General features: G+C 36.0%; 1 protein-coding gene across 1 annotated transcript in view; it reads left to right on the top strand.

The window, feature by feature from the left end:
* The first annotated feature begins 17,032 nt into the window (after nt 1–17,032).
* Nucleotides 17,033–17,778, top strand: part of LOC148944876 (uncharacterized) — a 142,188-nt gene continuing 141,442 nt past the window's right edge. Inside the window, exon 1 of the mRNA XM_089098879.1 lies at nt 17,033–17,186. Within this exon, the coding sequence (XP_088955005.1) occupies nt 17,099–17,186 (88 nt within the window). The 5' untranslated portion in view covers nt 17,033–17,098. The remainder of the gene's footprint in view (nt 17,187–17,778) is intronic.

Below are 17,778 nucleotides of genomic sequence, written 5' to 3'. Positions count from 1 at the left end.
GGGAAGGGAAATTGCTATGAAAGGGGCGCTGGACTCCCCAGCATTATTAAAAAAAAAAATCAGAAATTAAATATAAAAAACAAGTTTTTCAACTGAAAGTAAGGAGCAACATCAAAACTTAAAACGATAAGAAAATATTAGCTATATGATTGGGCTCACCCCCTAGTCAATACCTTTTTAGTATTGATAAACATTTTTTAGTACTTTCATAAGAGCTATTTATTCTAATTAACGGCCTTTGTGATTAAGGGGTCATTTTTAAAGAATTGGAACAAAATTCAAACTTTAGCTTAAAGAGCAAGGTATTGACTAGGGGGCGAACCCCCTAATGCACGTATTAAAAATGTATGAATACAGAAGTTCGATACGTAAGTTAATTCGTAAGTTACGTATATTTATTACTAACAAAAACGTTCGTAAATAAAATTAAACAAGTTTCGAGAAAGCCATTTAACCAAATAAAAGTAAAATTAATATGCAAATTTTGTTTTAATTATTCATGCACGATGAGCCAAAATCAAAACCTGCATTAATTCAAAAACGTTCAAAATTAAATAAAAAAAACAAGTTTTTTTAACTGAAAATAAGGAGCGACATTAAAACTTAAAAAGAACAGAAATTATTCCGTTTATGAAAGTGGCTGTCCCCTCCTCAGCGCCTCGCTCTTTACGCTAAAGTTTGACTTTCTCACGACTCTATTTTATTTTTAACAATAAAAACTTTAGCGTAAAGAGCGAGGCGCTGAGGAGGGGGCAGCCCCTTTCATATACGGAATAATTTCTGTTTGTTTTAATATCGCTCCTTACTTTCAGTTAAAAAAAACTTGTTTTTTTTTTATTTAATCATGTCCAGGCATTAGATGGGCTGATATAAAAATGAGACTGCAATCAGTATTATATTTGGAATATGGATGGTCATAGGGCTGGTGGGAGGGCTGGGGATTAATCGGTGACTCTATAGTAATTATAAGGTAACCAAAAGAAAGGAAAGGATAGTAGAAACAAACAATGAAAAAAATGTATGTTCCGAGGGGGTATTTTCCGCAGGGGGTGGGTATATTCCGAGGGTATGTTTCGTGGGAGATATTTTCCGCGTGGGTATTTTTCGTGGGCAGTATTTTCAGCGGGAAGCATTTTCTGCGGGGAATATTTTTGTGAGGAGGAGGGGGGGGGGTATTTTTCGTTTTTTTCCGTTGGAGGATTTTTTTTTTGGGGGGGGGGAGTAAACACCTAAGACCTTAGAAGCAGCATGAAAAACCAATAATTTGTCAAATGTCGTCAAAATTCCCTTTTTAATTTAAGTTTAAATTTACTTGTTTAGATTAGTTCTTGTTTGTTTTAAGTTTTAATAATACCCCGTGCTTATAGGTTGAATTTTTCTATTTAATTTACTTATCTAGAAACCGCAAACAATATTTGTTTTTGTTTTTAAATATTATTAATGAATTACTGAGATTAATGACTTAATAAAAAATTGCTACTGGTATTTACAGTTCACATGTGTTCACTATTTTTCCTTTAAAAAAAAAAAAGAATTTTGAAGTTTTTGCCGCAATATCAGCAATAAGCGTTTTCAGCTATGGGTTCCAATCCCGGGCTCTGGCTCTAAAACCTATATTGTAAAAGGCTTGATTTACTACGTAGATCCAAGCCCTACATGAGCCTGAAACCGAAGCTAAAACCAATTTTGGCTCCCTAATTTTTGCAACGAAATTCCATTTAGTTTTTTTCCCCGAAAAATCCCCGAATCATGAAGACATGTCCCCGAAAACTCCCCGAATTTTTAATACTTGTCCCCGAATTTAAATTTTGGAGAGTGGAAGCCCTGCTTAGTGCGCTTGCAGTTTGCAGCATAGTACAAATACAAACTTTGGAGGGTTGATCTAGAAATGGTCAACCCTAAAAGGCTCCGGCTGGGCACATGTAGCTGATTTCGGGAACTGATTTCCAAATCAGAGCCGATGTTAAAAGAAATCGGCGTCGATTTGAGCTTGAAAATTTTCTAGTTGACGGTGCCGATTTACAAAACCAACGCTGATTTTCATCATGATTATCACAAAAATATAGGGATACAAATAAATAGTCAGCCAGAGGTAAATAAATTTTAAATTTATTTTTTTAATAAATAAATTTTAAGCCAGAGGCAATAAATTTTTCTTTCAACAAATTTTTCTTACCCCTATCATTTGTCCACTGATGCTGATATCGGTTCCCAAAATCAGCTACATGTACCTAGCCCTTAAGATAATTGACTTTCCCAATGTGTCACTAGCGGGGCTGTCAAACACTGCATTGACTTACTTCGGCTGACTGTAAGGTCTTAAAATTATGTCTCTGAGGATAATAAATCCCCCAGCCCTCAGAGCAAGGGTTGTAAGCTGTGTCCTGGGGCATATAAGGTTTTTATAGAAAGCATGGTCATATAAACTTTGGAGGGAGTTCATTGGATTGATAACCCGACGCTCTAGTATTTATTTTTAAGAGTCAAGTGATCGGAGGGCAGCTAATTGGTAATCGGAAGTAGAAATTTTCAAAATTCCGTTTCAGTAGAAATTTCCGTTCAAAATTTTGATATGACCATTTTGTTCAACGTAGTTAAAAGGTCTGTAAATTATGTCTTTGAGGGTGAAAACCCTCCACCCATAGCCCTCAGCACATGGGTAGTAAGTTATGCCCTTTGGGCATATAAGGTTCTCATAGAAATTTTTGTCATGGAAGCTTCAAAAAGGGGTCATTCGATTGAAAATTGAGAAGATTTGTGCCTTTTTTATTAGTCAAAAGTGATCAGAGGGCAAATGACCTCAGCCTCTACACCCATCATCTCCCCAAACACTTCCAAGCAAAATTTTAGGATAGCCATTTTGTTCTACGTATTTGAAAGGTCTTGAAATCATGTCTCTGAGAATAATAAATTCCCCCCAGCCCTCAGGGCAAGGGTTGTAAGTTGTGTCCTGGGGGCATATAAGGTTTTTTTTTTAATAGAAAGCATGGTTATATAAACTTCGGAGGGGGCTCATTGGATTGGTAATGCGACGCTCTAGTATTCTTTTTAAGAGTCAAAGTGATCGGAGGGCAGTTAACCCCCCCCCCCACACACACACAAACTTCGTATTTTCTCGAAATGTATCGAATATAAATTTTGAGATAGTCGTTCTATTAAAAATAGTCCAAATATCATATAACAAGGCTTTGGGGGTTTAAACAAACCCCAGAGATTAGGGGCAAGGGTTGTAAGTTATGTCCAGGGGGTATTTAAGGTTTTTATGGAAGGGATGGTTGTCTAAATTTAGAAGAGGTTCATCTTTTTTCTCCCTGAAAAAGACTATGTCAATGTAAAACGAACCGAAGCTAATTAAAAAAGACATTCCACAAAATGAGTTCTTCAAAAAAAAGTAAAGAACTCAATTAAACCAAAAATGAACAAAAATAGCTTCAAATAATATACCATGCATACAACTACCACAAATCATTATCAATAAATAAATTAAATCAAAAATAAACATAAATTAAACTAAATAACAGAGTCAAACTCAAAAGGAGCAGAAATCAATATGAGTAGGGTTCTAACCCCCTATGCTTTCTAAAAGCCAGAATATAATTTGTACTTTAATGAAAAAATTCTTTTAAATCTTTTCATTTTTATAACTTTAAGAAATCAAAAATTAAATAAGATTTTAAGCAATAAATATCAGCATATGTATATTAAACTGACAATGCACATTTTTTTTAGTAAATTCATTTGATTTTTATTTCAGTATAGTACCAAATTTATTGTGGCTTTTAGAAAGTATAGGGGTTTAGAGATAAATACTTTTTAGAAAGTATTAGGGGTTACTCATATTAATTTCTGCTCGTTTCTCAGCATGTTGTACGAAGTGCTTACAGCAAGTAGGATAAAGTGAATCCAAACAATATGTATATTTTTCTCACAATTTAGAAAGTTTATGCTTACATATAAGCAGTAGCAACCCATGCTATTTATCTATCATTATCAGTTTTAACACGTAGTACTAGGAGACCAAACTTCGTTTGGTAAAGGACATTTTAGACATAAGAAAATTCTCCCCCCCCATCCCAAAATTTTTACGCCCCCCCCTTACCCTGATTTACACAAAATGAAAAACTTGTGATATTTTTCTAGATTTCATTGTTTTAAACAAAGATACAAAAGTGAAGGTAATTTTCAAGCTGTAGGTGTCAATATTTCCCATCCAATTGGCATGCCTTGCAAGTTTTAACTATTATAATGTTTCTGCCGCAATGCTGGCAACCTTAGCTCAGATTTTATGGATATTCTATTTCAAACAAAGCTCAACGGGTAAGTTAACAATTTACATGTATTTCTTCGAATTCTTTAAATTCAATATACTATTGCTATTTCAAATGTAAGGAAAATTTCTAGAGGGTTTTTTCACGGAGGATGTTGCACAAGGATGTTGCACATTTGCACAAGGATATTGATTTCCAGATAGAAAATGTGTTTTTGAAGAGGACACTCCCCCACAACTCTCAGGGCAAGGGTTTTAAGTTATGCCCTGGGGGCATATGAGGTGTTTATAGAAGGCGTTGTCGTAGAAAGTTCAAAACAGGCTCATTAGATTGGAAATTTGAAGGGATAGTACCCTTTTTAATAGTTGAAAGTGATTGAAGGGCAACTAGCCCCCCCCCCACGCCCATCATTTCCCCAAACCCATCCAATCAAAATTTTGGGATAGCCATTTTGTTCAACGTAGTTGATTTCCAGATAGAAAATATATTTTTGAGGAGGACAGTCCCCCACAACCCTCAGGGCAAGGTTTTTAAGTTATGCCCTTGAGGCATATAAGGTTTTATAGAAGGCGTTGTCGTAGAAAGTTCATTAAAGGCTCATTCGATTGGAAATTCAAAGGACTAGTGCGCTTTTTAATACTCAAAAGTGATTGGAGGGCAAATAGCCCCCCCCCCATGCCCAGCATTTCCCCAAACACATCCAATCAAAATTTTGAGATAGCCATTTCGTTCAGCGTAGTTGATTTCCAGATAAAAAAAAATTGAGGAGGACACTCCCCCACAACCCACAGGGCAAGGATTTTAAGTTATGCCCTGGGGCATATAAGGCTTTTGTAGAAGGCGTTGTCGTAGAAACTTCAAACAAGGCTCATTCGATTGGAAATTCAAAGGGCTAGTGCCCTCTTTAGTAGTCGAAAGTGATTGGAGGGCAACTAGCCCTCCCCCCACGCCAATCATTCCCCCAAACACATCCAATCAAAATTTTGAGATAGTCATTTTGTTCAGCGTAGTTGATTTCCAGAGAGAAAATATGTTTTTGAGGAGGACACTCCCCCACAACCCTCAAGGCAAGGGTTTTAAGTCATACCCTGGGGGCATATAAGGTTTTTATAGAAGGTGGTGTCGTAGAAACTAGCACCCCCCCGCGCCTATCATTCCCCCAAACACATCCAATCAAAAGTTTTAGATAGCCATTTTGTTCCGCGTAGTTGATTTCTAGATAAAAAATATGTTTTTGAGGAGGACATTCCCCCACAACTCTCAAGGCAAGGGTTTTAAGTTATACCCTGGGGGCATGTAAGGTTTATATAGAAGGCAGTGTCGTACAAACTTCAAAAAAGGCTCATTTGATTGGAAATTCAAAGGGCTAGTGCCCTTTTTAATAGTCGAAAGTGGTTTGAGGGCAACTAACCTCCCTCTCACGCCCACCTTTTCCCCAAACACATCTAATCAATATTTTGAGACAGCCATTTTATTGAACGTAGTTTTAAGGTCTGGAAATTAGATCTTTGAGGATGACAACTCTCCCACAGCCCTCAGGTCAAGGGTTGTAATTTAAGGATTTTCCGAATCCTTCATATTATTTTTCATGGAAGGGATACTCGTATAAACTTTAGAGAGGGCTCATTTGATTGGAAAATGAAAGTTCTTTTTCGCTTTTTAAGAGTCAAAAGAGATTGGAGGGCAACTAGCCCCCCCTCCTCCACGCCCTAAATGCATCAGATAAAAATTTTTTTAAAAATAGTTGAAAGGCTAAGTAACAAAACTCTGGCGTCGACAAAACCCCCCAGGGCCCGGGCACAGGAAGGGATTCTCGTATAAACTTCAGAGAGGGCTCATTTGATTGGAAATTGGAAGTTCTAGTCCAGCTCTAACGAGTCAAAATCGATCGAAAGGCAAATGCCCCCCCCCACGCCCTTTTTTCTAACCCCTCCCGTTGAACTAATTCTGTTTATACCTGAAGACCCATTGAGAGGTAGAATGTTTTGGTATTAACACACACCTATTAGGCATCTGCTCTCCTCCCTAACAAGGAAAGAAACAGAGAATGTAAGGCAGTGGCGGATCCAGGGGAGGGGTGCCCCCCTAATGTAGTCTAAAGTAATGTAATTTACTTAATTAACGCAAGATTGTGTTAATTAAGTAAAGGCCATACGGCTCCAATTTTTTATAATTTTTTTTTGTTAGAGGCGCTTCATATGGAAGTGGTCGTAGTAGAAACTTCAAAGGGGGCTCATTCGATTGGAAATCGAGAGTTCTAGTACCCTTTTTAATGGTCGAAAATGATTGGAGGGCAACTGGCCCTCCGCCGCCCATCATTCCCCCAAACAAATCCAATCAAAATTTCGTGATAGCCATTTTGTTCAGCGTAGTTGATTTTAGATTAAAAATGTGTTTTTAAAGAGGATACTCCCCCACAACCCTCAGGGCAAGGGTATTAAGTTATGCCCTGGGGGCATATAAGGTTTTTATAGAAGGCGTTGTCGTAGAAACTTCAACAGGCTCATTTGATTGAGAATTTGAAGGGTTAGTACCCTTTTTAATAGTCAAAAGTGATTGAAGAGCAACTAGCCTTCCCCCACGCCCATCATTTCCCCAAACACATCCAATAAAAATTTTGAGATGGCCATTTCATTCAGCGTAGTTGATTTTCAGATAAAAAAAAGTTTTTTTGAGGAGGACACTCCCCCACAACCCACAAAGCAAGGATTTTAAGTTATGTCCTGGGGGCATATAAGGTTTTTATAGAATGTGTTGTCGTAGAAACTTCAAAAAAGGCCCATTCGATTGGAAATTAAAAGGGATAGTACCCTTTTTAATAGCCGAAAGTGATTGGAGGGCAGCTAGCCCCCCCCCCAACGCCCATCATTCCCCCAAACACATCTAATCAAAATTTTGAGATACCCATTTTGTTCAGCGTAGATGATTTCAAGATAAAAAAATAGATTTTTGAGGAGGACAATCCCCCAAAACCCTCAGGGCAAGGGTTTTGAGTCATGCCCTGGGGGAATGTAAGGTTTTTATAGAATGCCTTGTCGTAGAAACTTTAAAAAAGGCTCATTCGATTAGAAATTCAAAGGGCTAGTGCCTTTTTTAATAGTCGAAAGGGTTTGGAGGGCAACTAGCCCCCTTCTACGCCCATCATTCCCCCAAACCCATCCAATCAGAATTTTGAGATAGCCATTTTGTTCAGCGTAGTTGATTTTCAGATAGAAAATATGTTTTTGAGGAGGAAACTCCCCCCCCCCAACCCTTAGGGCAAGGGTTTTAAGTTATTCCCCGGAGCAAATAAGGTTTTTATAGAATGCGTTGTTGTAGAAACTTCAAAAAAGGCTCATTGGATTGGAAATTCAAAGGGCTAGTGCCTTTTTTGATAGTCGAAAGTGATTGGAGGGCAACTAGCCCCCCCCCCACCCATCATTCCTCCAAACACATGTAATCAAAATTTTGAGATAGCAATTTTGTTCAGCGTAGATGACTTTCAGATAGAATATACATTTTTGAGGAGGACACTCCCCCACAACCGTTAAGGCAAGGGTGTTAAGTTGTACCCTGGGGGCATGTAAGGTTTTTTTTATAGAAGGCGATGTCGTACAAACTTTAAAAAAGGCTCATTCGATTGGAAATTCAAAGGGCTAATGCCCTTTTCAATAGTCGAAAGTGAGTTGAGGGCAACTAACCCCCCTCTCACGCCTACCTTTTCCCCAAACACATCCAATCAACATTTGGAGACAGCCATTTTATTAAACGTAGTTTTAAGTTCTGGATATTAGGTCTTTGAGGATGGCCACACCCCCACACCCCTCAGGGCAAGGAATATAATTTAAGGATTCTCTGAATCCTTCCCATTATTTCTTATGGAAGGGATCCACGTATAAACTATAGAGAGGGCTCATTTGATTGGAAATTGAAAGTTCTTATTTACTTTTTAAGAGTTAAAAGAGATTGGTGGGCAACTAGCCCCCTCCTCCACGCACTAAATGCATCAGATAAAAATTTTGAGATAGGGATTTTGTTAAAATAGTTCAAAATTCTGATAGCAAAAAACTCCGGTGTCGACACAGCCCACCAGGACCCGGGGGTAGGCGTTGTAAGTTATGCCCTGGGGGCATATAAACAATCAAATAATCATTAAATAAACAATCAATGCAAACAAACATACAATAGATATTAATGTAAATTTATAAATAAATTTAGTGCTGATATTAATGTAAATTAATAAATAAATTTCTGCTGGGTGGAATTTAACGTGGGGGAATTATCAGCAGGAAAAGAAAAAGTTCTTTGAGGGTGGAGGAATTTCCCTGGGGTGGGTTTCCTAAATGTGAATTATTCGGGAAGGGGACGACTAAACCCATTCGATAATATTCTAAATTTTACATTTGAAAGTAAAGGAAATAAAAAATCAACGGAAATGTCAGAGATATCACTTCAGGTTCCTTTAGACGATTTTGTTCGTGTCTTTTGAAAAAAGACATTTTCAGAAGACAGATTATTTTCATTTGTATTAATTTCTCTGTGGATGCTCAATTATTTTTGTGATGGGGGAGACTTCCCCCCACCGCTGTCTACGCTAAGGTTTCAGTTTTATCTCAAGGCTTAAAGATTAACGCAATGCGATAAAAGTATAAGTCAAAATAAAATATTTAGAATAATATATGCACATAACACGGAACAATAAATCAAAATTACATATTATGAGTTGAGGCTCACCCAAATGATGGGCCAGGGGGCTAACTATTCCAAAATCTATGAAATCAATTCTGTAATAACTGAAAATATAAAGTATTTTTGAGTTTTTTAACGTCTTCCACAGCTCAAACGGTCCAACATTCTACAGCCCAAAGAGTCTATTTTTCCTCCTACCCTAGGAGTGGAAGACGTGTCAAGTTCCGCTCTGTATCAGATGAATCTTCATCCTCCCCCTAAACATCGCCTATTGTCTAAGTTCAAGTTTTTTTGCTTTATTCCAAATACACTACTCCTACCCCAAAAAGACTTTAATAAGGTAAAGTTTTGCATGGGAAGGACAAATAGTAAATCTACTATAAATATCCAATTATAAGGTTAAAATACATACTCTGAGATAGATGTAAAATTGCTTAGGCACACAAAATCCTATTAAGGTCAATTCCAAACAGTAGTGATCCTTTTGTGTCAGCAAGTAAAATGATCTAAACCCCTTATTGGAGGTATTTTTTCAATCCATTCATTGTTGTCAATCGCTGTCCACAAGTTATGCAAGCTGTCTATTGTTCAAATATAAGGTTTTAATCAAAGAGGTAATCGTAAAGACTTTGAAAAAAGCCTAATTCAATTTAAATTAAAAGTTCTAGATCCGTTTTTTAAAGTAAAGAATAATCTGGCATTAAGTACCCCCCCCCATGCCATAAAAACTTGAAACTTTTTGCAATAAAAAACGAACAAAAATTAATTTAAAAAATACTTTCCGAAAAATAATTTTTTCAAAGAAAAGTAAAGGCCATTTTAAACTTAAGGTCAGCAGATACAATTACCTGTTAAAATTCAAACTCAAAACGACCAGAAATTACTATTAAAGAATAAATGAAACCCAAAACGAACAGAAATTAAATAAACAATCATAGCAAAAAACATAAAACAAGTAATAATATAAACGAATAAATAGATCTTAAATCGAGTAATGCTTAGATTGAATTTGAAAATCAAGCTTAAAACGAAAAGAAATATTTTGCTATTAAAGTATAAATGAAACTTAAAACGAACAGAAATTAAATAAACAATCAATGCGAACAATTATACAATATATAATAACGTAAATTAATAAATAAATCTTAAAACGAATGAAACTTAAATTGAATATGCAAATTAAGTTTCAATCGAATAAAAATAACTACAAACAAGAGTTTGGGTATCGCCTCACTGCAGAAGCCTAAAACTTACTGCGTCATTGGCGCTTTACTGAAAATGAATTATATCACAAACGTTTTCTTTTGTACTTAATATTGAAAATAAATATTAAAATTACAGTAAAATTTTGAACTGATGAGCTTTCAGCAATTAATATCATTATACGTCAAATATTCAGTTTAATTTATTAGTTCTTTCCAAGATTGGTCAAGACAAATATAGTTTCACTACAAACAAAATTTGGATACTGCCCCCTGCTTTGAGTGTAAAAACCTAAAGCCTACTGCGTCATTGGCGCGTCACTGAAAACTAATTACTTGTAAATTACAAATTTATTCTTTTCCAGTTCTTACAGCATTGAAAATGAAAATAAAAATTACAGTGAAAAAAAATTTTGAACTGATGGATATTTAAACAATTAATATCATTATATGTCTAATATTCAATTTGATTTTGTTTATACTTTCCAGGACTGTTCAAGGTTCATATAGTTTTCAGTAAGGCGCCAATGACGCAGTAGGTTTTAGGCTTCTGCAATGAGGCGATACCCAAACTCTTGTTTGGGGTTATTTTTATTCGATTGAAACTTGATTTGCATATTCAATTTAAGTTTCACTCGTTTCAAGATTTATTTATTCATTTACATTATTATATATTGTATAATTGTTCACATTGATTGTTTATTTAATTTCTGTTCGTTTTAAGTTTCATTTATACTTTATTAGCAAAATATTTTTTTCCGTTTTAAGCTTGATTTTCATATTGAATCTAAGCATTACTCACTTTAAGATCTATTTATTCATTTATATTATTACTTGTTGTATGTTTTTTGCTATGATTATTTATTTAATTTCTGTTTGTTTTGGGTTTCATTTATTCTTTAATAGTAATTTCTGGTCGTTTTGAGTTTGAATTTTAACAGGTATTGGTATCTGCTGAGCTTAAGTTTAAAATGGTCATTACTTTTATTTGAAAAACTTATTTTTCGGAAAGTTTTTTTAATTAATAAAAATAAAGTAGAGTACGTAGTTGGCAGCTGGTTACTTCCCTTCTGTAATGTTTATTTAGTAATACTTAATATTTACTGCAACTGCAAGTGTTAGCAAATTGAAGAGACTAGAAATGCCACTGCTTTCCCTTGATGGATAGCCCATGGCCGTTGACTCTCCGGCTGTAGACCCCCGTTTGCCTCCCCAACAAAAATGCTCCTGCCCAGTTGTGAAGTAACTATAGTATAAATCTAATACTTCTCTTCTTCTTGCCAAAGGCAACGCTATAGTGCTACCTATTGTAAAGGCCATAAGGCTTCAATGTTTTATTGTTTTTTGCCCCAGGGCACTTCCTATGGAAGAGGTTTGCGTATAAACTTTGAAGGGGGATTATTTGCTTGGAATTTGGAAATTCTAGTGCCCTTTTTAAGAGACAAAAGTGATCGGAGGGCACCTATCCCCCGCGCCTTGTTTTCCCCAAACGCATAGGCTACTATAAAAATTCGATACAGCCATTTTGCTCAAAACAGCCCAAAGGTTAGATAACAAAAACGTTTGGGTCAGTACAACCCCCCAGAGCCTGGAGGTTGGGTGGTAAGGTATGTCCCGCGGGCATATTATTTTTTTATAGAAGATGTGGTCAAACAAACTTCAGACGGGATTAAAACTATTCAAAATTGAAAGTTCTAGTTCCTTTTTAAGAGTCAAAAGTAATCACATGGTAACTAGCTCCCCCTCCCTCACGCTCTATTTTACCCAAATGTACCCGATCGAATTTCTTAGATAATTATTTGTTTACTTTTAACTCCGTCCCCTTTTTCATTTGAGATGACCACTTTGTTCAAAATAGTCCAAAGGCGAAATAACTATGCTTCTGGGGTGGAACCCCTCCAAGCCCCCAGAGAAATAGCTGGGAGTTATGCAAGTTTTTTACTTTGATACTTTGTTTACTTTGATACTTTCTTTACTTCAATATTGTCTTTACTTTGATACTTTGTTGCTTTGCTATTGTTGCTTTGATACTAGAAAATTTGGTAACCAAATTCAAACTCAAAACGATCAGAAAGTACTATATAAAGAATACATGATACCCGAAAGGAACAGAAATTAAATAAACAATCATAGCAAACAAACATACGACAAGTACTATATAAATCAATAAATAAATTTTAAAGCGAGTAAAACATAAATTGAATATACAAATCAAGCTTACAACGAACAAAAATCACTACAAACACATAGAGCCTACGGCGTCACTCGCGCTTTACTGAAAACTATGTGTGTCTTGAACAGTCGCTGAAACAACTAACAAAATTAAACTAAATAGTCGATATTTAATGATATTAATTATTGGAAGCTCATCAACTCAAGATATTATTTCACTGCAATTTTATTCCCAATGTTGTTATAAGTACAAATAAAATATTTGTAATATAATTCCTTTTAGTAAAGTGATAAATACACAGTAGGCTTTATACTTTTACAGTTAGGGAAGGGGGCAGTAGCCAAACTCTTGTTTGTAGTTAAAACTATAAGTGCCTTGAACAATCTCGGAAAGAGCTAATAAAATTAAATTGAATATTTGAAATATAATGATATTAATTGCTGTAAGCTCATCAGTTCACTATTTTATTTCATTGTAATTTTCAATGTTGTAGTAAGTACAAAAACATTATTTTTGATTTCAGTTTATTTGAATCTTGGTTTACATATTCAATTTGAGTTTTACTCTTTTTAAGATTTGTGCAACCATTTATATGGTACCCGTTGTATGTTCGTTTGTTATGACTGTTTATTTAATTTTTGTTCGTTTTGGGTTTCATTTATTTTATAATAGTAATTTTTGGTCGTTTCGAGTTTGAATAATTATATATTTTTATTTCTGCTGATGTTAAGTTTAATATGACCTTTACTTATCTTTGAAAAATTCTTTTTCTAATTTTTTTTCTTTAAATTAATTGCTATAAAAGTGAACCTTCAGCCCGGGTTGTACCACTCAAGGCTTACCCTACCTAGGTGATCCAGGAGCTTGAGAACCCCGTCCCCCCAATCCTCCCAGGATCCATTAAAACCGGGTAGACTCAGGGTTACCCCATTAAGGTGGCCACACACTAGCCCTGATTCAATCAAATTGCTCCTTAAGCGTTTTTATAAAAGGGGGTTCAGAAAGTGGTGTCAATTGGGGTGGGAATGGGAGTAGGCTAGTAACCCCTAGCTTTGTTTTGCCCCCCCCGCTAAATGTTGAAAACCTTTATTTTTTCTTGAGTTTCTATTGTACAAGAGTATAACGAAAATAAGTCCCCCCTGATTTACTCTTCAATCTGAAATTTTAAGCAAGTATTTGTACTTGTTCGAGCGGGAAGTTTTTGAATCACACGTTTTTTTTTGTTTTTTTTTAGCACGAACCGACAAAAACGAGTTCAAATTTGGCTTAGAAACCGAATGTGCAGAATTATCGGAGAGAATACAAATTCCTCTATAAATGGTCGATAAGAGGCAACGATTGATATCCAAACAGACAGTTTCGATTATGGATGCATACCCGAACAAAGTAGGTTTGCAAATTCACCGTGACATACTCCATATTTGTATGAGTGGAGCTAATGTTACCATATCTCTGCAATTTTAATTAATTAGATTATACATGGGTTAATCAACTCAGGGCTGTATCCAGGATTTTTCGTTTTATTCGGGGGAGGGGAGGGGGTTTAAAAAAACTTTTTAAAATATATTAAAATTTGTTTATATTCATTTTTGTTACGTTTTTACGAGCAAAACACACATTTTAGGGTGGGGAGGGTCAAATTCTCTACCCCCCATGGATACGGCAATGAATAAACTTATTGTCTAGCTTTTCCTACATTTGTTCAAGGACTCTCTAGAAATCTTACCTTATATCAACAGTTCTACCATAAAGAAAAACAGTTTCCTTGTGAACAATTGATGTGGCTTGAAAACCTTTTGTTCTTCTTACCGGCTTAAAATTTTCATTTTACTGGCTTAGTTTTTTATCTTTTTACTGGCTATGCTCTTTGTTCTTTTTACTGGCTAAGAATTTTCATTTTACTGGTTTAAATTTTGATTCTTTTTGTTCGTTTTACTGAATTTACTCTTCGAACTTTTGATCTTTTTACTGGCTTAAGTCCTTCATCTCATTGGCTTGAATTTTTATTCTTTTTTTTTCGATCTACTGGATTTGCTCATTGACCTTTTTTTTCTTTTTACTGGCTTAAGTTTGTGTTCTTTTCGTTCGTTTTACTAACTTTGTTTTTTAATCTTTTGATCTTTTAACTGGCTTTAAATTTCGATTTAATCGGCTTTAAGTTTCCATTTATTGGCTTAAAAATGTCATTATTCAATGAAAAAAACCTGATTAAACTCGTAAAATTGCCATGGATCGAAAAATTATGTTCTTTTTGCGGGGTTAAAATTTTCATTTTAATGGCTTAAAATTTCGATTTATCGCTTTAAAAATTTTATTATTTCAAGTAGCCTACTATCTAGTTAACCTTGTAAAAATTGATGTGGCTCGAGGAATGCTTACACGTTTCCTCCCTATATAAAATCTTTAATTGCTAATTTCAGCGCACCAAGATTGAAGTATTAGAAGCTACAATAATGACAGTGGTTAATTATGGTTCTAAAACGTGGGCTCTTCGAAAGAGGAAGGGGGATTTGTTGGATGTTTTCCAGAAGAATTATCCCCGGATTCCTGTTGATACACGTCTGACTGACCATAATTGTACAAAGAATATGGTACTATCCCCTTTCTAGGGTTATAATGGGGAAATGTTGAGATGGCTAGGACACGTCGTACGAAGGATGGACGATAGATTGGCGAATATTGTCTTTTTCGGCCAATCATTTAGGGTTTCACGAATAGCAGGTTGTCCCCAAATTAAGCGGGAGGAGGTCGTAAGTAAGGATTTAATGGGAAAAAAGAGCTTATTGGGAAGGTTTAGAGGGGAAGTGTTTGAGTTGATTGGCACGGAGGAGGAGTGTGCATAGCTGTGTTGGCCTCATGTGGCTTGGTGCTATAGTCTTTTGTTAGTTGTAGTAGTTAAACTGTAGAGCCCAGAAACTGTTTATCAGTTTAATTGGCAAACTTATGTGGCCTCATGTGGCTTATGTGGCCTCATGTGGCTTGGTGCTATAGTCTTTTGTTAGTTGTAGTAGTTAAACTGTAGAGCCCAGAAACTGTTTATCAGTTTAATTGGCAAACTTATGTGGCCTCATGTGGCTTATGTGGCCTCATGTGGCTTGGCGCTATAGTCTTTTGTTAGTTGTAGTAGTTAAACTGTAGAGCCCAGAAACTGTTTATCAGTTTAATTGGCAAACTTATGTGGCCTCATGTGGCTTATGTGGCCTCATGTGGCATGTGGCCTCATGTGGCCTCATGTGGCTTGGTGCTATAGTCTTTTGTTAGTTGTAGTAGTTAAACTGTAGAGCCCAGAAACTGTTTATCTGTTTAATTGGCAAACTTATGTGGCCTCATGTGGCTTATGTGGCCTCATGTGGCATGTGGCCTCATGTGGCTTGGTGCTATAGTCTTTTGTTAGTTGTAGTAGTTAAACTGTAGAGCCCAGAAACTGTTTATCTGTTTAATTGGCTAACTTATGTGGCCTCATGTGGCTTATGTGGCCTCATGTGGCATGTGACCTCATGTGGCCTCATGTGGCTTGGTGCTATAGTCTTTTGTTAGTTGTAGTAGTTAAACTGTAGAGCCCAGAAACTGTTGATCTGTTTAATTGGAGGACTTATCTGAAATTTACCGATCACTAATCTTTAGCTTTGAAAATAATTGTGTAATGCAATACAATAGGTAGCCTACTTGAAGCTAAGCGAGTTCTTATTTCTCATTATACGCACAGTCGGTAGGGTTAATTAAATAGTGACGAATTTGTATTTAGTTTTAGCAAGTCTAGCATGCCAGCAGGTCCGCATTTGGTTCGGTCATTTGGTCCGCATGCCAGCAGAAACACCCGCCAGCACTCTCTTCAATTTTGATCCCTCTACGCATGGTTGGAAGCGCCTCTGCGGAAGACCCCGGTTCAGATGGAGGGACGGCCCACCCAGTATCTATCAATGATCGGTACTGATCTACAAGAAACAGTCGCGATTGCACAAGACCGTTCCGAATGGAGGCGAAAAGTCACGTGTCTCTCTACGCTGGACCACCAGCAGGAGCATTAAGTCAAGTAAGTCAAGTCAAGTTTAGCAAGTCTAACCTATTTTGTCTTACGGCTGGGGTTTTGCTAATTGCCTGTATGTGGAATAGCATATCTGGTTTTTACACTTTAATTTTTGTTTAAACAGTTTACTTTAAACCTGACTATTTGATTTATTCTAGTTAGTTTCCAGAATCGAAAATAAACCTCAGCTTAAATAAAGGGGGAGCGCTGAGGTGGTAACTGTCCCGTAGAATTCATGTAATTTTTTACCATTTCCGTTTTTTCCTTAGTTCTATTTTCTAAGTTTTATTTATTGATTTATTCATTTTTTTCAGTTTTATTATTTATTTTATTTATTTATTGATAACAAATTTAGCCTGTCTTCATCAAGGTTGAAAGGTTGTAAATTCAGGGAAGTGAGAAAATATTAACTACCAAGATGAGAAACGAAACAATTGAACCTTGAAAAATGACTCAAATTTTTTTACGCTATTTTCCAGCGTTCCAAGAACCCATCCCATAAATTTCTCCGTCCTTTTTTCCAACTCTTTTGTCATAAGATTAATGATTCAATCCGATTGAGGCGTTACAAAAAAAGTGTGTTCACCTTCTTCCGGATGAAACGGTACAAGGATTTTGAAGGAAATACGCCAAAGATTAATTGAAGAAGTCTTTGTTTTGGCAAATTACAAGGACACTAAAAACGCGTTTGCAAACTAATTTTTCAAATATGAAGTATACTTCAGTTGTAATTCGGATTCTGGTTAAATGAACAAACAGTATGTATCTACTACTAGTTTGGATGTTTATACTAACTTTTACTATAGGAGGACCCACAGGAACGGTCATTTTAATTGATGAAGGTAAAGGTAAGTGCCGTAGACTGACAGACTCTATATTTACATTCATAATATGAAATGTTTGGTAAAAGCCTAAATTCTTCGAAGTTCTTAGGAATTCATTTTGAATCCGTGGGGGTATCAACTTTCAGAAATTACATACATCAGGTGGTGTGTACCACATGGGCGGATCCAGGATTTTTTTGGGGTGGGGGGCGCAAAATAGTTTGATCTGATAAAAAAAATTTAGGGGGGGACAAAATAGGTTGATCCGATAAACCTGCGTTAGGAGCAATTTTAGTCAACGCAAACTTAAGTTAATTAAGTAAATTACACTACTTTATACTACTCTAAGGGGGGGGGAGCGCCCCCTGCCCCCTTGGATCCGTCACTGGTGTACCAAGCGCGGCAGAAACGGTGCCAAAGTTAAATTGTTCTAATTATTTAAGAATGACTTCTAAAAGGTAACGGCCGATTAATTAGAATAATGAGTTTTTTTAAGCTCTGAAGGAAACTAAGCGTAAGGAGCAAGGTTTTGAAGAGGGGCCAACCCCCCTTATATAATTAATAGTTTATGTTCGTTTTAAGTTTTGATGTTGCTCCTCACTTTAAGTTGATTTTT

Source organism: Artemia sp. Qi Xiang Cuo, chromosome 13 (assembly GCF_049724085.1).
Source record: "Artemia sp. Qi Xiang Cuo chromosome 13, ASM4972408v1, whole genome shotgun sequence".
NCBI classification, from domain to species: Eukaryota; Metazoa; Arthropoda; class Branchiopoda; order Anostraca; family Artemiidae; genus Artemia; species Artemia sp. Qi Xiang Cuo.
Note: the sequence above shows the minus strand (reverse complement) of the source record. Positions and strands in the feature narration are given on the sequence as shown.